General features: G+C 31.4%; 1 protein-coding gene across 2 annotated transcripts in view; it reads right to left on the bottom strand.

Annotated features, from left to right (window-relative positions):
* LOC117169114 (transcription factor AP-2-epsilon) overlaps window positions 1-25,102 on the bottom strand; it is a 121,117-nt gene that overhangs the window by 40,283 nt on the left and 55,732 nt on the right. For both annotated transcript variants that reach the window (XM_033355273.1, XM_033355274.1), the window contains 2 exons: window positions 17,264-17,455; window positions 16,648-16,699 (listed from right to left, as the gene is read on the bottom strand). In XM_033355273.1, the coding sequence (XP_033211164.1) occupies window positions 16,648-16,699; window positions 17,264-17,455 (244 nt within the window). The remainder of the gene's footprint in view (window positions 1-16,647; window positions 16,700-17,263; window positions 17,456-25,102) is intronic.

The raw sequence follows: 25,102 nt of genomic DNA, 5'->3' as shown, positions 1-25,102 counted from the left end.
ATCATTATTATAATTTTCATTTTCTACCAAAGGAGATAAATTTGCATCTAAAAAGTTGAGGATTCAAGCTAAAAAGTCGAATTTTAAATAACCTAAAGGTTTTAAACCTAAAGCTTTTAAATAACCCTAAAAATTAATTCTTTATCTAAAAAGATGATTAAAAATTTTTCAATTTTCAACCAAAAAAGATGGCGTTTTAATAAAATAGTTGAATTTTCAACAAAAGAATAAAATTTGCAAGACAATAATAGTTGAATTTTCAACATTTTTGGATAAAATAGCTGATTTTGTTAAGCCAAAAAGACGAATATTCTATAATACAGTGGAATTTAATAACAAATAGCTGAATTTTCTACCAGAATAATAGAATTTTAAACCTATAAAAAGATGAATTTAAAGAAAGTCAGAGAAATTTTAAATCCTAAAAAAGGTATTTTTTACAAAATAGTTGAACTGTTAACATAAATGATGATTTTTTTAACAAAAAAATTTTGACTTAGAATTCTTGAAGCCAGAAAGACGAATTATCCACAAAATAGTTGAATTTTCAAACCAAGCACCAAATCTATCCACAGGCATAAAGATGAATTTTGAACAAAACAGTGGAATTTTCAGCCGAATATATATATATATATATATATATACATTATAGTTGAATTTCCTACCACAATAATAGAATTTTTAACTTAAAAAGACAAAGTTAAAGAAAATCAGTAAAATTGTAAAACCTGAAAAAGGGATATTCTGCAAAATAGTTGAATTTTCAACATGAATGATGATTTTTTAATAAAACAGTTATTTTTAAAATTTTTGAAGCCAGAAAGATGCATTTTTTTACAAAACACTGACATTTTTAAACCAAAAATATGAATATGCAAAAAAATCCCTTTTCAACCAAATAGTTAAATTTTTAAATCATAACTATCCATTAAAAAAATTGAATATTAGTTCGACTTTTCATTAAGTAGTTCATTTTTTAATAAGAAAATTAAATTTCCAAATAAACAAGATGAATTCACAAAGAAAAATCCAATAGTTGAATATTTAACTAACGATCTATCAATAATAGCCAAAAATGGAATAGTTACATTGCCAGTTAAATAAATTAAGTTGAAACAAAGAAAAACGAATTTTACACAGAATAATTCAATATCATCAACCAATAAAGCGAATTTTTAAAAAAGTAGTGGGATTTTAGACCTAACAGGATTATTTTTTAACAAGCTAGTTGCATTTTCTACAAAATAATTAAATTTTCAACCACGTAGTAGAATTTCTAACAAAAAGAGGTGAATTACACAGAATAAAATTTGTGCACATTTCAATTAAAAAGAATTGACTTTCAAAAAAAAAAATATTTGGAATATTTTATTGGTTTCTATCAATTCAGTTTGTATTTAATAGAAAACCAGACAAAAGGGGAAATTTTCTTGAAAACAAGAGAATAACAGGAATCTTTTAATTATAAATACGTAAACGAATGTAATTTATTTTTAATGATTTGTTTTTTATAAGCCTTATAGTCTCCTTTAAAGTAATCAAACATTGATTATATAATTATTTAAGTATTGCTTTCCGGAAAAATGTCGGATTTTTATTTTCTCTTCGTCAACGTAACTTCTTTATTAATAGAACCTTAAAGAATATCAAAAATTTCTAGGTTAATTCCAACAAGAATAAAAATCTGTCCCCAGGAGAATATTCTGGAATAGAAAATTGAAGGATGCGCCTATTACTCCCGTAAAAGGGTTCTAGTTTATGTATGAGATCAAATCATTTCCTCTCTGGAAAAGAAAATTGAAATCGAGCAAAATAGGCCGAGAAAAATACACAACGTATGTAATTTCCCCAATTTTGATTTTGAATTCTGTAGAAAATAAAAATGGCGACTTGGTACAAAGAAAGTGCTTAGAATACCGGTAGATCTCTTAATTTCTAATATCCTAGGGCGTTAAATCTTTGAATGGTCTGACGCGTGCACACGCACAATTTCCTGGGTAATCAACGCGCCGGAAACGGACCAATCGGCGAGCAGAACTGCTTCACTTATTTCTCAACCTTGATTGGTTAGAGCGAAAGATTGGGGTGCGACTTTTCTACCCCGAAATAGTGGGGGTTCCCCAAATGCCTCCAGGCGCAAAGGTACTGGTCCTCGTTAATTTCATTAAGGGTCTGATTTTCGTGCATGCTGACATCTCCCATTACCCCTTACACACCCCTTTCTAAAGCTAATGGACAAAAGGGCACGCGACTCTATATTAGTACGTGATATTGAAAAATGGTGCGTATAATCGCCACTTATACACTCTAAATTTGAATCAGTCAAAAGGGGATGATTCGCAGTTAATTTTGACTGATTCAAATAAATCCGATTCAACGACTGACAAGTCAATCAAAGGTCAATTTTCAAAGCAGTTAATTTAACTCATTGATGACATCAGTCATTTTAAATTATCCAATTTGTTGAATTTTCATCTAAAAAAAGTCAATTTTCAATGAACAAAATTAAATTTCATGACTAAAAACCTAATTCTTCAACAAAATAGTTAAATTTTTAACAAAGAGATGAACTTTCAAATTAAATTATGAATCTTTAACAAAAAAACTGCCCGCATCGGGGGCACATTCTCGTCGCGCGCTACGCGCGCGGCTCGCACGTTTGGTCGCACCTAGCGCCCGCGCGACGGTTAAATCTCGCATTTCGCGCTCGGATATTTATTCTTTGCATTTGGAATGTTTCCATAAAACTTTATCGAAAAGATCTATTTTAGATGGCAGTATTTTTATGCGTCTTCATATTCTGAATTGAGGCACCGGATTGCAGAACTGCCTCTACGCTCGGCCCGTCTCAGCCTAGTAGGCACAGGAGAGGGGATGCTCACTAAACGCGTTGATCGAAGGAAAAATCAATTTAAATCGCAAAAATCCACTTGTCGTTTTTCTGTTAATAATTGACGAATCGAGTTGATTTTTTGCGTAAAAATACTCCCTAAGTTTGTGCGCTTCTCACAGATACAGCTACTTAGTAAAATTGTTAATTTAAATTATAATGAACAATGAATGAACTAACGCTAGAAAATTATCATTTTAATTGAAAAACGGACTAAAATGATCATTGTCGGCTTATTCTGTATACATTTGGGAGTATCATATTAAAAATTAATAAAAAGGTTGATATTTGCGCTATCAATTTTTAGTTAAAAGCTTTCTTATTTTATAGAACTTTAAATTCACAACGTAAAAACGAATAGCTTAAAGGAACACGCAATAGAAAAATGTATGAGTAAAAAGCTAACTTCGTTACACAAAAATATTTATTTTATTTTAAAATATTGTTAAAAACATTGTTAATCAATTCTAACATATACATTTGCGCAGCTTTTTAACTACTTTTAGGATACAGTCACACAGCTTTCAAAAATATACACAAAATAAGATTCTTTTTTGTTTTCCCTACTTCTTTGGTTTAGTATTCAGTACACTTAAATAATCATTAAAAAAAGACTTTCCTTCCTCACTCAGAAAATGCACTAGATTTTGCAAATCTTTTTTCTTTTCCTGGGTGATACCAAAAGTTTCGGGCATCGAGATTTTCTCCAAATCCTCGAAAGTCAAAGATTTTTCAATGAAAAAAGTTTCAGGAATTCCATCATAATCGTAGTAAACATCAATGGAACCATTCGGAAAATAATCAATTTTCACTGCTTTACTTATTTTCAAGCCTTTTGGAACTACGAAATTTTTCTTAATTTGTGCCTCGAAATCATGAATAATATAATTGTTATTTTCGACCATAAGGAAAGGAGGGCTTTTAGAACTTTTTATTAGATCAATATATTCCTTATCACTCTCTATTGTTTCAACCATTTTTTTTCGCCCGTAGAGCCCAAAATTCCTGTCACATTGACAGTAAGAATGCCCCCTAACGGGTAGATGTGTTGAATTTCAAGTTGAAGTTTGGATGATGATAATAATAATAAGAAAACTACCATAACGCAATTGCGATTTTGACCCCCGCATGCATCTGAAAATAAAAAAATTTTACAAGGGCACGCAAGTTCTAATTCCTTCCTTATCACGTACAATAAAAGATTGCTGACTGCGTTTCCTCCCTTTTTGAAAAATCCTTCCATTAAAGGAAACATGTAGCTGCGTTCCGGTCCGTGAACATTAATATTAAAAATAAATAGTCAAATCAACCTTAAGTAAAATTGCGCAGAAACTGGTAATTTCGGTAATGGAAGGTTTTGTCCAAAATCGAATTCTAAACATAAGTTATTTTCAAATGTTGACAGCATTCCTATCAAGAAGTCATTCTTAACTAAATTGTAGATCTTTTTTGGGATAACAATTTTGGTTAATTCATCTTTTTTCGTATTTTTTTCTTCTTTTGACTTTTTTTTATATCGTGCATTTTTTGGCTTAAAATTTTGATTTTCGGTTGATTAAAAAAGTTTTGAGAATGCTATATGAATATCCGTGCATAGAATGTTCAAATTCAGAAAAAAAGTGGTCTCAAAAATTTTCAAACTGCGCTCGCTTTTTGAATTTTCATCAAAAATGACTGGTTAACGAACTCGTCCTCTCTTATAGGACCTAAAAAAAGTGTGCCGAAGATGGATTTGATTTGTTCATTTTTTCGAGAGTTATCGTGTTTACGGACGGACAGACAGACAGATGCCATCGTAAAACCTTGATTTTCGGATTCAGGGGGTCTCGAAACGTGGAGATCCGTTGAGAAACAGTGGTGTCGAATTTCGGACAATTCTAATACTTTCTCAATCACAAATGATGAGAATATAAAAAAAAATAATTTTAACAAACTATATAGAAGATGCAATTTCGACCAAGAAGATTATTTTAACCAATAATTCAATTTTAAACTACAAAAAATGATTCACAAACAAATAGTTTAAAACAAAACAGTTAAATTGTCTACCTAGCAGATAAATTTAAAAAATTTAATTTCCTGCCAAAAAAATTCGTTTGCTACCAAACCAGATGAATTTTCAAGAAACTACATGAATTTTTAACCACAAAGTTGAATTTTAAACAAAAATAATAAATCATTACCCAAAAAATTCATTTTTAACTGCAGTTCAATTTTTAATAAAAAATATTAATTCTCAACAAAAAATGTAATAGCTGATATTTCAGAAAAAATATATTTATTTCAAATCAAAAACAGTCTTATTCAACAAAAAAGATTGATTTTAAACCAAGAAGATTTAATTTCTAGCAATAAAGACAAATCGATCTAATCAGTAACGACCATTTTCAAAAATGTTTCGAAATCGTGGATTTGTGCTTGTTAAACAATTTTTAATCAGTTGTTTTGGGATTAGAGAAAAGAGAAACTTGAAAAATGAAGAGTTATTTCGTTTTCTCTAATGATTCATATCTATCAGAAAAAAATTAACATTGAACCATCAAAATATCCATATTAATTCAATGCTAATTTCTTTTCCGTGATAGTATTTAACATCTATGGACCGAATAAATTTCAGATCAGGCAGGTTTTACAATTCTAGTCACAAAATATCTCATCAACGAAATATTTTGTTTTCTTGAGGAAATTATGCGTCATGGATTTTTCCGATTTGAGAAAAAAGAATTTCCAGTAAGATACGATACTTGCATTTTAAAGCCTATTAAAAAAATATACATATTTTTTTCTTTAAACTTCAATAATTTTTGACCTAGTCCGAACATTTCAATTTTCTTTTGGAATTCTAGTGAGTCTCCCCGTTGCTCTTTCGAACACCGTCGGAAATTTTGAAAGAGGATCAAATTTTTAAGATAAAAAGTTTGAACATCTGGAAAACTTCTAGATATAGAAGGTGGGGCATTTTTTTAGTTTTGATTGATGATACCATTTCTAGATTTGAATGTAAAACCAACAACATTTCGTCGCTAAGAGATTCTGCAACCTAAAATGTAATGAACCTGCCAGATTTAAAAAAGATTGAGACTACGTATGATATTATAATTAGTTACTCTATAATTGAGCATATAATAAAAGTGCTCGCATTTTCTTTTTCTAAATTAGAAAAAAATCGTTAAACTATTGATTAGAAACGACGCTGCTATTTTGAAGACTGAAATTTCTAGTGAAAGAAGTTCTTGGTAAATGAAAAAAGTGTGGAAATCATTAGCTAGGTAACGGCAAATGGTCCGATCGGCTCCTTTGAATGAATAATTATTTCTAATCCCGACCACACTTTGAGAATCGATTTCAGGTTCCGTAATTGCCGACAGAGGATCGATTCCTCGTAAAAACTCGCTTGTTTTCCTTATTCAGCATCTACGCCTGATGCTTCGTCAATTGCAAATAAGGCGTGATTCAATTAATCCAAGCTCGATAACCGTCTTTACGTGTCATAATTTTCACTCTGTCAACTCTGATCTTTTCTTTCATCAAAAGAAATTAGAAGATCAACGTGATTTTTATCTAATACATTAGATGTTGAAGGGGTGTAAACCAGTGGAATAAATATTTAAGATGATAAAGTTAAATTTTGACCATTTGGTCTATTTTTGATATTACCAATGATATTATCAATGTTTATTGGTGAAAAAGATCTACTTTTTTATTATTGACTTCGATCTATACCGTTTTGAAAGACAAAAATTATGACTTTAAGAAAACAAAATGCTTCGTAGGTTAGTGGTAAGAGCACCTAGCCGTCAATTACTTAATCAGTTTACGTGGATTCGATTCCTGTACCGGGACTAATAAAATAGAGGATCTTTTTTATAATCTAATGTCTTAGAAAATATTGCGTCTTATTTCTTGTAATGGATACGTTCAGAAAATCTATTGCAGATGATAGAAGTACATAGTTGCAAATTCTTAGTTATTAATTAGGTTTAACGGTACAGTGAGAATATCGCCGGTAAGATTTATGCGTAATTGAAACGTCATTCTCGATGTTATACGAGCGTCTAAGAAGCCACGCGAAATGTTTGTAACTTATTTTAGAAGATTATATCGTGAACGATGTACCTATGCCATATTGCACTAGATTTATTTGGTCACGCTTCTCCCTTATACTAATTAGTAATTAGCAATTCCTTCTTCGATTTCAAATTGAGGTTAATTGCATTACATAAAGTTTTCTTCAGTTTCCTTTTCACCACATCTTTTAAAACCAGAAACCCCTTATTCAGATTGATGTAATTTTTAATTAAAATGTTTAAATTAATGTTCATAATAAAGGTTAAATAGTGGCGTTCTGAGATATGCAATTGTACCGCTGACTTCATATCACAAAATTCTCTCAAAATAGGGAAAATAGGATGCTTTGAAAATAGGAGAATACACTTTTTCAATGAACGAGATTATTTTCAACTAAAATCATGAATCCTTAACCGTAAAGATGAAGTTTGAATAAAGCAGTTCAACTTTCGACCACGTATAGTTGAATTTTAAATAAAAAAAATCAATTTTCAACCGAAAACTGAATAGTTCAATTCTGAGTTTAAAAAGTTAATTTTGAACAACAAAAAAGACAAATTTTCAATCAAAGAGATGAATTTTCAACCAAAAAATTACTTTTTGATAAATTAGTTTTATTATTATTATTATTATTATTATTACACCATTAAGCCATTTCCCTTTCGGGGTAGGCGTGACTCACTCGGCAGGGGAAAGGAGTAGTGTGTGGAAGGGATAGAGATTTTTCATATTGATCCAGAATTCTCGTGCTATTTAAGTAAATAACACGTTCGTTCCGCAACATTGCTCCGACTCAGGTTGCTGAACAATCTCTCTAGCAATCACCCCAAGCGAAGAACCTCACGAAGTCGTTATGTAAGGTTCCCCACTTGGGTCCATTAATATATTTAATAAAATAGTAGAATCCTTCACCAAAACAGATTAATTTTCAACAAAGCAGTTGAATTTTCAACCGAATAAATATCAATTTTTTATCTTTAATTATAAAAAAACTATTTTCAAACGATAGGTTTAATTTACAACTAAACATTAAAACTTTCAAAATACACGGAAACAAATTTTCAATAAAATAGTGCATTTTTAACGTAAAAGCTGAATTTGTAAACAAATAGTTAAATTTTCAACATATACCCTTCCACCCAACCCTGCAACCCTTGAACTTCAACGTATACCCTAATTACAATTTAAAAAATCTTCTTTACAAGAATAGTTAAACTGCAACCAAAAAATGTTGCATTTTCAATCAAAGAGTTGACTTTTTTATCCAAAAGGACGCATTTTCTAATTTCATTGACTTATGTAAAAGAAAATTGTTGAATTTTCGACCAAAAAAGATAACTTTCTCACAAAATAATTAAATTTTAACAAAATTATTAAATCTTCAACGAAACAGTAGACTTTTTAACAACAAAAAAAGGAAATTTCAACCATAGATATTCAGATTTTCTCATTGAATTCTATGAGTTCAATTTGCATTCAATAAAAAAAAAACGAGAAACATCGGAAAAAGGGTAAGTATCTTAAAAACAGGGGAAAAAGAGACATTCTTTAAAAAAGGGGTAATAGTTGAAACAGTGTGAAGCCTGGTACCGTCGCTGATAGAAAAACTTTTAATACTATTACCCATAGCCAACCGGTTTGAATACCCTAGAGCTAATTAAATAAGTTCTCATTCCAAGGAAACCAAAACGAAATCTGAAAAAAAAAACGGGAATGCTTTTGCTTTCCGTGAATCTGGTGTTAAGAAAGAAGTTGTTAAGTAGCTAGAAAATGTTTCAGTCTCGCTGATACCGAGACAGGACGATTAATAGTATCATTTAAGCCTGCTCTCGCTAACGGATTGTTTAATTGAACTTGATGAGTTTTTGCGATCAAGAGTGGTCAACGGGTACAAAGAAAACTCGCGCACGAAATCGATGAGTCGATCCTGCCAATCGTTGGGTGCATCAAAGAAAAGCGACTGGATCGACTAGTTGTCGACAGGATGGCAACATCGGTGGCGACCGCGTTCCGCTTCTTGGAAGCCGGTTATACAATTACTGTTTTATCCTGATTTTATCCTCGTCATTTTCTGCCAAGTACTGTGATCCACTTGCAAGCCCCGAGACCCTTTCCACTACCTCGCAATGTCTTCCAAAGGGACCTGTATGTTTAGATTCCTCTTGCCTCGGATTTTCCGAAGAAACATCACTCTTCCCGGCTTCTTTTATCCCTTTCCGATTGGTTCAGTTGGATCGGAATGCGATAAATTTCCTTATAATCAGGTGAAAGAAAAAGCGTATTAAATTCCGAATTGATGTTCATCTCAATGCGATTTTCAACTTGGACGCAGAACTGCATTTTCAAAATTCCCTCAGTTTTTCCTGGTTTATCACTGAGTAATTTTGTTTTCTTTTACCACTATACAAGTACTAGAAGTAAGTATTTTATAAACAGAAAAAAAATTTATTTTGTACTTTGAAATTAAAATAAATAAAAGTGACTTATGTGCATTAGCAATGTGTCTAATGTGTTTTTGAATTTAAAAGAATTCGAAACAATTTAAATTAAATTTAAAAGAATTCAAATCAGATGAAACCCATACAAAAAATCTCTATCGATAACCATAAAACTGAAGTGAAATTAAAGGGAAATGAAAGGAATCATATAAAATTAATAAACTCATTGTCTTTTTTTTAATAAAGCAAATTGAAAGCAAGTAAAAAATATAAAAAAATTAATTGAATTTATTAAGTGTGCAATAAGTTAAGAATAATTAAAGGAATGCAAAAGAATTTTACGAAATTCCAACAAAAACCTTAAAAAAATCCATTGACTTAAGTAGTTTTATGAAGTTCAAGTTTTATGAAATCTGAGGATATATCCTAAAATCCTGTAAAATTGATTAAATTAATTTGAGAGCTTTTAAAACCCCTTAAAATCATTGAAATCATTGTAATTTTTTTAAATACTGTTAAATATGACAAATCTTTTGAAATCTTTTGAAATCTCTTGAAACTTTGAAAGCTCTTTAAGATGCTTTTTTCTTTTGAATCCCTTGAATCTTTTTGAAGCTCTGCAATATGCCTAGAAATCTATATTAAAAATTCCCTAAGATATTATTTCAAATCTTGAAAAATCTTATGAAACCGCTTAAAATTTGTTAACGCTCTTGAAAATTCTTTGGAATTTTTGAAAATACCTAAAAGCCTTTTAAAATTGTTTAAATCAATTGAAAATTCCTTACAAACTTTAAAAATATCATAAAACCTTATGGAGCCTATAAAATCAGTACATAAACATATCTTCTTAAATTTTAGTAAATTCTTTAAAAACCAATGAGATTTTCTTATATCCTTTTAAGTCATTGTAATACTTAGAAATTCCTTTCAACTTTTTTAATTTCTTGAAAATGCCTTGGAATTCTTAAAAATGCCCTACAAATTTTAAATACTTTCAAATCTTCCCTTCCAATTATTAAAATCAATAAAAAATTCCTTGACAAATTTTTAAATATCCAAAAATATTTTGTATTGCTTACACTCTTTGGAAATATATAAACAAATTTTAACATGTTTAAAATACCCTACAATCTTTACAATTTTTTTAAATCACTTCAAATTATTAAAATATATTTAAAATATCCTAAGACATTTCAAATCGTATAAAATATCTGGAAATCCGTTAAAATTGTTAGGAGCTTTTGAAAATGCCTTAGAATTTTTTTAAATACTCTAAAAAATTTTTAATCTTTTTAAATTCCTTCAAATTATTATAATTTGTTCAAAATGTTAGGAACCTTTTAATATTTAAAATCAAATTTATCAAATCAATCAAATTTTTGCCACTTTTTTTTAGAATCCCTGACTCTCCCTGATTTCCAGGGTTTTTATTTAATTTCGACCACCCTGACTTTAACCAAGGTAAGGTAAGGTAGGTTTAAAAGCTGATTCAGCACAAAGAACGTCGAAATTAAAATTTCCCAAAAGCATGACGAAACCGAGCCACTCCTTTTTATTATCCCAGCACATTCGAGATTAATTTTCGTACGTGCTTGGAGTGCTGCTTCAGTCAGTGACTAGAATTTTCTTCGAGAGATCGGGAGATTTCTTTTTGCATTCATTTTAAAGCAATAAGTTGTCTTATCACAGCATTAATAAAGGCATTTCACTGACGTCAGCAAGTACCGCTTGGTCAAAGGGAAAGTTTCTTTTCCTCAGGGACAAATTAAGCAGACGGTGGCAAATGTTATGCCATCTGGGCTTTATTATTTTATTTACCCAGGTGAGTTTCTAACCTTCTGGTAGATTAGGTCTATCGTATCTGACAATACGATCATGCTTTTTTTACATCCATCATCATAGAGTGTCTACCAAACGAGGTCACTTTCAAAAAGTGGTTATGTATATCTGCTTTGAAATATAGAGATGCAAAAGAATGAAATCAATTTAATGATACCTGGTGACTGAACAATTTGTCTGTTGGGTTTAAAGAGTTAATTCACCTCAGGTTTGGTCTCACGAATGGCCATACAACTTTTGATTCATTATTCAGACCCGGGCATTCAAGATATTGCACTATTTGTCATTTATCTCTGTGCCGCAAAAGAAGAGTGAAGATTGCAAGAATTTAAATTAAGAGCTCAAAATTTGTTTAATGATTAATTTAATACAGTCAAGAAAAGTGACAACTTAGTTTGAGCATGTGAGGACATGGTGGCTGATTTAGTCGAGGAAAGAAATTTCCAGTTTTCTCATGGCTTGAAAAACTTTTTCACGGTTATTGAAATAAAAACATACGAACATTTTAAACTGGAAAGTTTTTTATTTCAAGTAATCAAAATTGAACTGCAAATTAAAGCACTTAAAGTGGAACTCTTTTGATTTTTTAACTTTTAACATTGAAGTTCAAAAAATGGTTAATTCAGACATTATTAATTCAAACGCTTAATAACTTACACTTATAAAATGGACGCTTTAACACTTCCTAGTTGAATAATTTCAAATTGAATGTCATTAAAACTGAAAAAATTATAAATTTGACGCGTTTATAAACTGAAAAGTAAAACACTGAAAAGTAAAAAATTGAAAATAGAAAGTTGTGCCCTTTCATCTGAATGTTAAAAATATTACCCCCCCCCCACGTCCATTCAAAAAATGTTAAAAAGAAAAATTGGCCTTTTAAAATTCAGAAAAACAATTAATTACCAAAATTTCATCCTTTCAAATTTAATAAAAATGTTCAAAACAAAAGAAATCTCTCTTCCAATTCAGAAAAATTTGCTCCATTCCAATTATCTCGATAAAAATCTTAAAAATGAGAAAATGTCCCTCTTCCAACTAAGAAATAATTAAAACCAAAATATCCTCCCTCCAAACTCGATGAATGAAAAATTTAAAATTGCCCTCCAATTCTGAAAAAAACTAAAATTTTATCCATCCCAACTTTATAAAAGATATCCTTTTTTCAATTCATAATGCATTGAAAACAAAAATTTCATCCTTTCCAAATAGATAAAAATCTTAAAAATATAAAATGTCAGCCTGTCAGTTCAAGGAAAACTGAAAATGAAAATTTCCCTGTTTCAAACTCAATAAAAATGTTAAAAATGCAAAATTTACTTGCCTTCACCTTAATAAGAATGTACAAGACCAAAATGTAAAGTTAAAGCTCAAATCTGATACTGAAATTTTAATGATTCAAGGTTTTCTATTGAAAACAATTTAGTTTAAAATTGTTTCATTTTGACTATTTGAATTATAATTACTCGTCTTAAAAGAATAGTGGAATATTGGTAGATATTAAAAATTGCTACTTTTTACATTTTAATTTTTTTTAATTGAATTGGTAAAAAACGTAATACTTTTAAGTGAAACAATATTTGAATAGAATTTGAGACTGAATAAAAATATTTCAATAAAAGATCGCACGTTGAAATCGGTTTACCTACAAAGGCTTTTTTATTTTATAAAAAAAATCAAATTCAAATGCATTCTAAACAATCTGAACTGAAGAATTTCAGAATTTAAAAAGTTAACAATTGAACTTAACGTTTTATAAAAAATTTAAATTACATTATATCTTTTCATTTGCATTAAATCACATGATATGAAATTTGTGACATTTTAAGTGACTAGATAGATTTTTCTTCTAAAAAATTGGTACAATTTCCTCATTTCACGTCTTTCCTGGTTGTCCGGTCCAGTGGCCACCATGAGCATAATAATATCTCCATATTGATTCTTTATCACAATAACTGATTCGCTTATCTTCGCTCGATTGAAAATGTACTCGAGCGCCTGTGAATTGAAGGTTATAAAGGTCGATCGGACACTTCGGAATCAACGGTTAATGCTGAATTTAGACATGTTCTCCAACGTGTGGAAACTTGACAAGAAGGAGGGTCGAAAAAATGTCCAAATAAGCCCTAGGAGTGCAAAGTAACGAGGCATATAATAACCCTCGGTGACATTCGAACAAACAGCCATCTGTAGGTAATACCCCTGTGGTGAAGACCGCCCCAAAAACTACACCCCGTCAAGAAATTACAATGACAATAACGAAATCTGATCCGCCCGCGGGCACGGACTCATGCTTCTTTTTTCACCTTTCTTCTTCACGCCTCTCTCATTCCTTCTCTCTTTTGCATTTTATCTTTTTCTATTTGCTTCTTTCTCTTTTCACCAAACGCGAAGTACGCATCGGTAATTCTATAGCAATTGTACCTTTGTACTATTGTACACCTCCGTAACAGTCCATTATACCGGTACAGTAGTTATTCCAAGGGGCCATACCGCGTACCGTACATCGCGTACGAAATTCTTACGTTTTCTCAGTCTGGCTGTCAATTCGAGTGTGCACTGTGCATTGGTAAATGCACCTCTCGAAAAAAAAGGAGAGCGAGGGGAGAACCAAGCGATGGACAGCGAGCAGACTTATTAGCTTTAATATTGGGGCGTGTTGCAAATGTGGAGCACATACAGGGTGAAAAATAAAAATTTAAATCACAGGAGTATTCTCATCTCGAATAGGAACGGTGAAATTGAGGTTCAATTAAAGGATTTCAATCATAACTGATTATTAGATAGAATCTGGCTAGATTTTTATTTATCTTATTGTGAAATGTTAGTAATTCCTCTTTATAAAAAGATCTCGCCGTCGCTACTGTTCTGGAAATCAGGGATGCTTTTAGAAAATATATTACAATATTGTTTTAAATATACTACCCTAACCAAAAATATTAAATCTATGTGCCACATTATCCCACGCCCTACATTACTCCATGTGCCACATTACTCCGTGTTGCATATTGACCCAAATACATTACCCTAACAAAAAACCCCATGTGCCATATTATCTCATGTAACATATTGCCCTGTTTACCATACTGCTGCATTCTGTATTGTCCCATATTACCCCAAATAGACTACTCTAACAAAAAACATAGACCCAAATTTGTTTAAACTTATGTTATTGATATTATTATTATTATTATTATTATTATTATTATCATTGTTGTTATCCATCTAGTGTAAATATAATTACAGAAAAGCGTTCCAGTTAAAGTCATATCCTTGACAATCAAGTTCCAGACAATGTTTTAGTATGATGCAACGAAAGAAAATAAGACACTTCTTCAAAAAATCAAAATATTTAATTCAGTTTGCGATAAAAAAGCTGTAATTTTTTTGTTACGCTTAAACATCTTCTGATTAAATATGCGCATTCTTTACAAAGGAAAGAGAAAATGGTTCAAAAGGAAAGTTGCACAATTTCAAATGCAATCATTTCAAGTTGCAAGATTTTTAAATTCAGCAGTATCGAATTTAAGTACTCTAAACGAAACAATTCAGTAATTGTTTACTTCGATGACTTTTCTAAATTTTGCAGTAAATGGTTTGAATCCTTTTGCGAAAGCTTATTTCTAATCAAAGAATGAAATTATAATCACTTTTATAATTTTTTACAAAAAACTTTGTATTTTTATGAAAAAATACACAAAAATAATCAACCGATTTTTTATTGTGATTTTGTTTCCAATTACATTTTAGAGCGAAACAATATAAAAAATGTATTATACTGAAAGAAACATAAGTCACAGATTTCATTAATGTTAAATCTCAATAGCATTGACTTACTTTAATTTGAAGCATTAGGATAGTAAACATTAAAAATTGCTGTAATTCATATTCATATTATAATGTTAAATAAATTTGTTTTAATTAATAAATTATAAATGTTCAGGAAAATTTGTTTGATTAAAAATGATAATTTTTCGAACTGGAAAAGGGTAGGTCGAAGTTCCGTCATACCCTACCCTTTTTGAAGCTTGAAAAATTACGAAAAATTTATATTTTTGCAATTTGGGCTGAAAAGAAGATTTTCCCAAAAAGTCTTAAACTATTTACTCTCAAATTCTGGAAAGTTATAAAAGTAAAAAATTATCAACAAGTTAATTGAAGCAATAAAAATGAAAACTGCGGCTCGCTGAGGCTCGCTTGTAGGCTAGATTTCCAGCCACTGAATTTGAAGGTATCAATTTGATCTGCAAAAAAATGATCCAAAAATTGAACAGTCTTTTCTTTCTTTATATTGATACAGATTTTCGGATCAATTGTATGCCATTCCAGCACAATTGATACTCCCAGAAATACCGTGTAAAGATACAAATTGATGAAGTTTATTCTGATGTATATAACAAAGTATGAAAAACATTTAAGGATAAATTAAAATTCGCTTTCAAAGCATTCACTGAGAAGAATGTTCAACCCGTCTGCAATCTATCAATTTAGTTGCTATACTAACTGAGATTTTGTTGTTACAACAAAATTTGTTTCGGTCAAGTAAATGTTTTTTGTAAGAACTAAAACTTTGTTGTGGCAGATGTTGTTCGGATGTCAGTAATATATTTTTCAGGACATAACCAAACATTCATGGAGTAGAATCAAAAACAGTTTGTAAAATTATATATTTCGTTTCGTTTCCCCTATAAAGTATTAAAGTTTTATTTATACTATTGACTAAACACATTTCTATATCATTCAAAAATTTCGTAAGTTAAAAGTTTTATTACTTTCGTTTGATATTGAGCGTTTTTATATTTATTTTCAATTCTGAAACATTTTCCATATAAAACACTCAAACGTTTGTTTTTATAATGAGAGTATTAACTGTATAAAGATACATAAACCTTCATCTTCTTCAAGAAGAAACTTAACACAATTGCTATTCTGACTAGGTATTCATTCTCGAAAGTTGGTGTATTATTTTCTATATTCTTTTCCCTATGCGAATTTATTTAGAAAAAAAGTAAAACTGAGAAGAATAGCTTTTTGGCACACCCTGTATATTAACCCCGACGTTGGTAATACGAGGATACCCGAACACGCAATTCACAATTGAAATCCGGGCTCAGAGCCTATTGTGGGTTAATAAGTAGGTAATCCTGCACCAAGTGTGGTGGACTTTTTGACATTCGACACCATTGAGGAGGAATTTTGAATAAAGTCACGCGAGATGCCGCATCACGTGTAGTGAATTGCTGACTAAGCTAAGTTTATACACGAATGGTGAATTTAAATGGTCTATCTTATCTTATTCTTCCTTCAGAACAAATTATTTTGTTCGAAAACTCTAAGCATATGATGCCTATAATTATTTTGCTGTAATGGAAACAATTTAAACTGTAAAAGAAAACCATCATCACTTACTTTTAAGAAGAGGCAAGTCGTTCATGAATCCCCCATCGTCCACATTTGTGTTCTGTAACAATAAGATAACTCATGACATGAATGAGATCCTAGTTTCTAAGGAAAGTAAGTTTGTGTTAAACAAATAAAAATATAGAGGTATTGGATTTGGGATATAATACAGATATTATTTATAAGGTACGTTTTGTGCTTCTGTTGAACAAAACATTTTAAGAAATATTTCAAGTATTTACCACTCAGACCGCTTTAGGACATCCCATATTAAATTCCCGAAAAAGCCGCGAACAGGTCAACTATGTGCTATCGTGGAAAATACAAGGGAAAAAGTTTTTAACCGCGTCAAAGCCCAACCGACGCTTTTAACTTTGAGTAAATATCATTTTTTAATATTTTCTTTTCCGAGAATTAGGGACAACTCAACCTTTGACTGACTGAAACAGACCTTTGGTTGTTTGAAAGAAATTTGTTGTGAGTTCAATAATTCGGTGGATTTAAAATTGGGAATTTTTAGTCGAAGCAACTTGTGTTATATTGTATGAAAAATTTATGTTTGTGTAAGTGTATTTTGAGATGTTACGGGACAAACGATAATTGAAAAAGTGTTTTGATTACGTACATCGTCGCTCACCTGGGGGTCGTCAACAAGACTTGTGTGTAGGACAAGGTCGGTTTGGTCCAGACCTGGTGGCGGAAGAAGTGCATCCGGTCGACGAACGCCATATTCAACACCTCGCCCGCCTCCACCGCCCCCACCGCCACCTCCACTGTTCCGGCCACCATCGTAAGGAAACGACGCGTGCATATTTGTCTGAAAAAAGAATGATTTATTTATAAAAAAAGGAATTTGCATTCAATCTCAGCTTATAATTCACAGAAAAACGAAAGATAGAGTTTACATCGATTCCAGGTGTAAGATTCACCGCAACAAAAATTAGCCTTGCCAGATAAACTTTACACAAATCTCAGATAATTTGCGATTTTTAACCTTGCCTGGATAATCTTTCGTCTTATAATGGCTCCATTCTTATTCGAAATGTAGCGCAAGTTAAGACGCCAGCGCTATCTATCGTCGTTTAACTTCATTAAATTTGAGAGAAATGGGGATTCCCATCTGTCAGTTGCTTTTTGTGCTTTTTGCTAAATGGTATTAAATAAGTTCTAATTCTTCTACAACAGTGTAATTTATTTCGCAGGAGATATATTAGTAGGAACAAATTTTTTCGTGTTTTATGTTATTGATTCTACATGTTTTACCGAAATTTGCTCACTTCATCGTGACGCAGTGGACGAGTTCAGAATTATTTCCCTAACCTCGGTGAAACTTTCACCGAAATATGTTTAATTTTTAACCGTTGCAAGTCCTTCCTGCATCAAATTTTAACTTTGGTTTTTTCTATGTTGTTTTAAATCTGATGTCCCGATTTATAGCTCGAATTCACTCATACTTTGCCGTTCACATTGCTGCTAAGGACGCCTTAGCATACGACAGCTTTTATTCCATCGTAGGATAAACTTTCGCCAAATAGCATGTCAATTTTAACAGCAGAATATTTTACATGCACCAAATTTAACTTTAGTTTTTTCTGTTTTATTTAATCTGATTCAGTGTTAGGGATATTATAAAAAATATTTAAAAATATTTATCACATGTTTGACATTATGTCAATTTTTATATATCATCAAATTTCATCATCATCGATTCGTCCTGACAGAGTTATTCTTCGCTTTGTGTCGAGATCAAAGCGGGTTATCGGTAGCGAGAAATCTCCTGCTTTCGTAGACCTGCCTTCCGCTTCCTCGATGACAATCTTCCTTATAGAGGAGACACTGATGATGAGTGTATCGAGGTTAACATACGTTTAGAACTTCAAGTTTTTACCTGACGAGTAAATTATTTAAAAAGAAAAGCACACATCAAAAATAAAAAAAAGAATAAACTTCATCCATTACATTTTAAACCAAATAGATTAATTTTTCAGCCAGAAAGAAGAATTTTCTAAAGGACCGTTGAATTTTCAACAGGAAAGTTTATATTTTACCGAGAAAGATGATTAATTTTAACAATATATTTGAATTTTCAAACAAATAATTAAATATTGAACCAAATAGTCGAATTTTTAACCAAAAATATCAATTCTGTACTAAAAATAGAATAGCCATAAAGAATTAACTTTCAACCAAAAATAGTTCGATTTACTTATTGGGTTATATTAATTCAGTTCATATTTAAGCGAAAAAACGGAAAGTTGATAGGAAAGAATGGAGAGGAATCCGCTTGGTCTGTATTATTTAAGATTTTTAATTTTGTAAGATTAAATACCATTAAATTGCAGTAGCATAGAAATTATTGACAAGAAAGAAGTAAAATTACTTTGGGGTACAGTCAAAAGGTTAATTGAGTGGACAGGAAAAAATCACGGGCAATGAAATGTAGATTGGCGAAGTTCTATCTAGTGATAGATGCTCAATGAAAAGGCGAAACCAGTTTCTATGAAATAAAATATTCAATCAACCTTTCAGACCAAGTGGCTGCTATACGTGCAATTGAAAAAGTCTGATTTCACACTTTTATGCCAAGTGTTAACCCGTCATGGCAGGACCTTTTGCTCCTTTCCTCCTTTGTAGTTAAGATTCTCTGGGTACTATAGAAGGTGGAAATTCTTGGAGGTTTGGATTTAATCGCATCACATGGTGCAGTAAACGCCAACGTCATCGGCTTCGAATAGGAATCTCTCTTATGGGTAGATGAAACATCTTTGCTACTCGATTAGCGGTACTAAGGACGGGGTTATCCGGGAGACGACACCGATGCACAATCATACCACGTGTGTGGCTTGTATACCTTAAGAAATCCTATTCATCCAAGGATGTAGTAAGATGATCACATTTATTGATTGACAGTTATAACTATTTGATTCTCAAATTGGAGGCCATATTGAAGTATCCAAATGAAATGGTTCCATCTCGAAGAAAGCAAAGTAAAAGGTGCTATATCGTGGAGACCAAAAAGTAAGGTGCTACATAGTTGAGGGCGCTGATGATCCCAATACAATTGATTTGTGATCTCGAAGGTTCGTGAGTTCGCCACGCGAATTAAAAGTTTTTCATTTTCTCTCCACGAGTTAGCACCTTTTTATTTGGTTTCTTCGGAATCCCATGAAATCTCTTGAAATCCCTGAAAAATTTCAAACTTAGGGTTCGAGCTTCTTCTAGAAGAAAGTGGCCAAACAAGTTCAAAGAAACATTACTTTTTGAACATGCTAATTTATTTTTATGTGCATTTACTGCATATACTACTTTTCAAAGAGATTATTAAATTGTTATTTTTCAATTTAATTTGTTGACTTTCTAATGATGTACAAAGTTTTAAAATCGACCCTAACTTAACAGCATCAGATCGAAATTTGATTTATTATCTTGAAGAAACAATCGTGTTCTAATGCAAATACATAGTACTATGGATTCATTCAAGACGATAATGATACGTAATCGATGGGAGTACTACCAAGTAAACAGTTGCTGCCTGAACGTGTTCTATGGTAGAGGCAGATCTTTCATGAATCGATGTGACGCATCGATAAAACTTTAACGATGTCAACTGACGAAGGGGACTTTGTAGAAGATTTATTTCTCTCGTACGAAGAAATCTGATAGATTATTTTTATTTCTCTTCAGCTGTGCTAAATCATCAGAGCAAATATTTTCCTAGATGAGGAAAACTAAAATTTAATCATAGTCGAAAAAAACTAATATGTCTACTTTCCATAGATGGATGACATTTTACGATCTCAATCGAAAATGCATGCAACTTGAGGTATGCAATTACTCAAATACTCGTGTTGAGCATTTCGACATCCCACGAATAGTGATCATACGTAACTGATAGACTTGTTTTTCTCTGTCCTTTTTACCATATCTATTACTGTAAAGTGCCTCATCAAGAACTGTTTACGATTACATAAAATGAAATAAAAATTGAATATGTCTACTTCCTTGTAGACATGTAGACAACAACTTATACATCTTAATGGCATCTCAATGACTTCCATTAGCCGGGGTGGCCGTAGGTCAGGGAAAACCTAGAAATCAGGGAAAAGTCAGGGAATTTTATTGGTCAGGGAAAGTCAGGAATTAAAAAAATACTGCAAAGTCCAGGTAATTTCTATATGAGGCACTTTGAATAACTATCAAGGATGATTAATTTGAAATTATCAAATTTTAATTTGAAATTATTTTTTTCCGTTTATAAAAGATTTTATGTTAAAAACTTTACAATATTATGAACTAAAAATCGAATGTCTCTACTTTCTTATGTGCAACAGCTTACACATCTTCATCATCACGGTGCAATTTTCTCATTTTTATAAATATTTTATATCTCAATAGCTTCCATTAGCTCGGTTTAAAGTAAATGTTTCGCTATAAAACTAATTCCTAATAAGTTGTTTCGTTACTTTTGCTTGTCATCCACTAATTATAAGTATACGCATTTTGTATGACTCTCACCAGAGTGGAAAATACTTGAATATTAGCAACGCATTTGTGATCGTCTTCTAATAATAAAGACAATAAGGCTATATTAACTCAGTTAATTCTACTTCTAATAGCCATTGTTCATCTCTACCAGACAGAAACTATGCACAAAAGTAGGTCAACTTCTCTTCATTTTGAAAATAAGATATAAATTAAATCCTCTGTTTCCAAATCTCTGATAAATACTAATTGTGGTTGCACGTGACACAGGGAGAATACATCACTTAAGCCATTATGAATAATTTATTCTCTTCGTGTCTTAAGATCTTCTCGTATGTTGATGAGGACCACGCCTGGTCCGGTTGGAATAAAGTTTTGGTAGTCTTTTGCCGGGCCTTTAAGACCCAATTCCCACGTGGGTCAGGTCTACGATGACTCGACGATAGCGGCACGTGTGTGTACAGACACTGATACGCAGTGGTGCCTTACGCGCAAATATACGTGCTACGTAGTACCTGCATTTTCAGTTTGAAAGATAATATCTCCAGTACACCGCTTCGCAAAAAGAAAGTCGATGACCAGGATTGGAAGTAATTATTGCACATAATCAAGATTTCACAAAATCAATTATTACATATCGTGCATCGCAATCAATTAGAAATTTGTAATTGAAACCATATTAGGGAAGATCCATTTAATTACTCGGAGATGATTTTGGAAATTTTAGTCCCCCTTAGTACAGTTTTAGATAGAATATTAATTTTTCAAGGGATTTAACAAGGTTTTAGGGAAAATTACAGAGTTTAATCAGATTTTAAAAGATTTTGCTGTATTTAAAAGGATTATAAGAAGGATTTTAACCAATTTTGACATATTTTAAGGAAATAAGAGCATTTTTCGCGGATTTCAAGATATGTTAAGAGATTCTTAGAGATTAAAAGAAATTGCAAAATATTTCAAAATAAATTATAAAGTCAGTTTACAACAATGACGCTTCGGCAGACCATGGTTTATCCGCTAAATGACTTCTCTCAAAAGAGATTGTATCATAATAAACAAATTTTGCTTACAATTTGACTAGCTTATGTATTATTAATTTTATTCTGACCATAGTGATAAAAAAATGTTTATGAAGACAAAAAAGTGCTTTTTAAATATGATTTTTTCGATTGGAAAATGGAAAAATAACATCTGCACAACAAGGACATAATTATGTACAAATTTTTATAATGACCAAATTATAAAATTTTTAACCTGAAGAAGGCACAAAAGTGTTGCCGAAACATGGTTGTTATAAACTCACTCTTATAATAAATGATCGCATGACCGATAATAAAAGCTTGAAATTATTTATAATTTCAAAGTTGGATTAATTCATTTTTGAAGGACGATCGATGAAGATATCTTGTTGTTGGTTCAACCTACAACTATATTTATTTGCAAAATTTTCAAAGATTAAATGGATTTTAAGAAATATAACGGAGTTTCGATACTTTCATGATATTTCGAACGATTTTAAGAGATTTTAAAATTTTCCAAATATACCATATTCAGTCACTGATTAACATTAGTAATAATTTTAATTCATTCAAATCTAAAGATAAAGATTTCCAAATATTATAAACGATTTGAAGGGATGTCGAGGAATTTTAAGGGCTTTAAAAAAATGTTAATGGATTTTAATATATTGTAAGGGATTTAAGAGATTCTAAAATATTCTCATGGACTTTAAAGACTTTAGTGAATTTCAAAAGGATTTCAAAGATTTCAAGAATTTAAATCTTTTTTTTTTAAGATTTTAAGGAATTTGGACTGATGTTAAAGGATTGCAAGACATTTTATAATGGATTTTCAAGATTAGAAGGATTTTAAAATAAGTCACTGAATTTCACATAATTTGACAGGGTTTTAAACGACACAAAAGTATTTTCACGCATTTAAACATGACATTTCAAAGGATTGTGTATGTTGTATATGGTATCCATGGAATTCAAAATATTTTTAAGAATTTCAGGATTTTAAAGGAATTTATCAAATTTTGAAAAGAATTCACGAAATTGTTCGACAGAATTCCCGGTTTGAAAAACTGTGAAGTTTTTGTATCAAAATACTCATCCTGTGATTAGCGTTTACTTTATTATTGTTAAAAAGTGAGAAAGTTATTTTTCTCTTAAGCTTGAAATGATTTCATCCCAGTATGTCGGAGGCATTCTTGTTAAGAATTACATTTTTCTATAGTCCGTAACAACGCTCCGACACAGGTGGCTGATCAAACTCTCTAGCAATCACTCCAGGCGAAGAGCTTCACAAAGTTATCATACGTCATAGATCGCATAAAAGTACGCAAACTGACTGATATCTCCATAGCAAGATCCGTATTATTTAATCTAGTAACAATGGAGAAAGGTGAGGAAAATGAGTCTCCCTTAAAAGATTTTGGATCCCTTTCATAAGGTACTATTGAAGCAGGAATTAAAGGTAGATTTGGTCTTAGAAAAAGTATGAAAATTGTAATGAAATGATTTGTGAGATAAATTGAATCAAGATCAATACGAAACTAATTTCGATGTTTATCAAAAAAGTAGGCTTGAAGCAGTTTTCATTGGTATAATAGGTGTGAACTGTATACTGTTAGTACTAGTATCGGGTACATATCGCAGAGGTAAAAATACAGAGTCAACGTGATTTCATTTCGTGGCCGTCGTTTAACGAGAGAAAGGCGATCACGTTTCATCTCATTAGCCAACTGGCGTGGCGTGGTTACATCAATTTATAACTAACGCGATGTTAGTTCACAGCGAGTCCTCACTTGACTCATGGTTCGTTAATTAGCACTCGAGTCTTTTTATTCTATCTGCTCTTGTTTCCTCAGTCCCCGCAACAATGTGAAAGCTTATTCGCAGAATTATTGTTAACAGGGTATCTACCTGATGGATGATTTTCCATTTCCAGTTTTCTCCCAGGAAAATTTTCATTTTTCCTATTCATTTAAAACGAATTAAAAGGATTTCAAGATATTCCTAAAGATTCTAAAGGATTTCAAATATTTCTGAATTAGAACAGGACATTTTGGAAACGAATTATATCATTTTGAGTTGGAACATCGTATCATTTTTGTATATAAGAAATACAATTCTGAATTGGAACAGTGGATTTTACAAAAGAATTTCAATTCTGAACAGGGATTTTTTATACCCTTCTACTATATCGAATATGATTTTTTTTTGAAGTTCTCGTTCCATTTAAAAAATTCTCCGTTCCAAGTACAGTGAAAGTTGCAAAAGAGAAGTATTTAAAAATATGTCAATTTCAGTAGTTATTAAATTAAACAATTTTTGATTCCACCACTCAATGTTTTACAGTTTAATTTAAGTGTTTTTAATTAAATACTTTTACATATCGTACCAATTTAGAAAATGCAAAATTGAAAGATTCAAAAGTAAAACATGTAATTTATGATAAAATAAAAATCGTATTTGCGGGAACGGATTAAAGAACCGGTTATAAATTTCTGGCGCGAAGAATGGAGAGACTCATTACGGCTTGAATAAAAACGGCGATCGCCCCCCCCCCCCCCCTCTAGGCGCCAAAAAGTTATACACGGATCTTTGATCCAGGACCTCAATTTTGAAATATTGTTTTGGAAAAAGAAGAGCTTGAGTGGATAGAAAAATGGTGGACCTCGTCGGAACTTCTTGTTCGAATATTCGTAATAAACACAACAACTAGTAGTAATAAAATAGTTTTTGTTCCTCAAGCATGATCGCAGGTCGATCCAAATAATCTCCCGTTTTTCCCCTGGTTGCCGCCATACGATTAAAATTCCGAACCTGCAGTCTCCTTTGGTTCTTAGAATACTTTCTTCGTCCCGGTATCGTTTCTTAAGCATAATATACGTTCGCTCGCGAATAACGGGTTGTGCTTTCTGTCGGTGTAATACAGAGATTGAATTAACTTGGAAGGGATTCGATAGCCACTTGCA

This window comes from Belonocnema kinseyi, chromosome 3 (assembly GCF_010883055.1).
Source record: "Belonocnema kinseyi isolate 2016_QV_RU_SX_M_011 chromosome 3, B_treatae_v1, whole genome shotgun sequence".
Lineage (NCBI taxonomy): Eukaryota > Metazoa > Arthropoda > Insecta > Hymenoptera > Cynipidae > Belonocnema > Belonocnema kinseyi.
The sequence above is the reverse complement of the archived record's forward strand: the minus strand, read 5'-3'. Positions and strand labels throughout refer to the sequence as shown.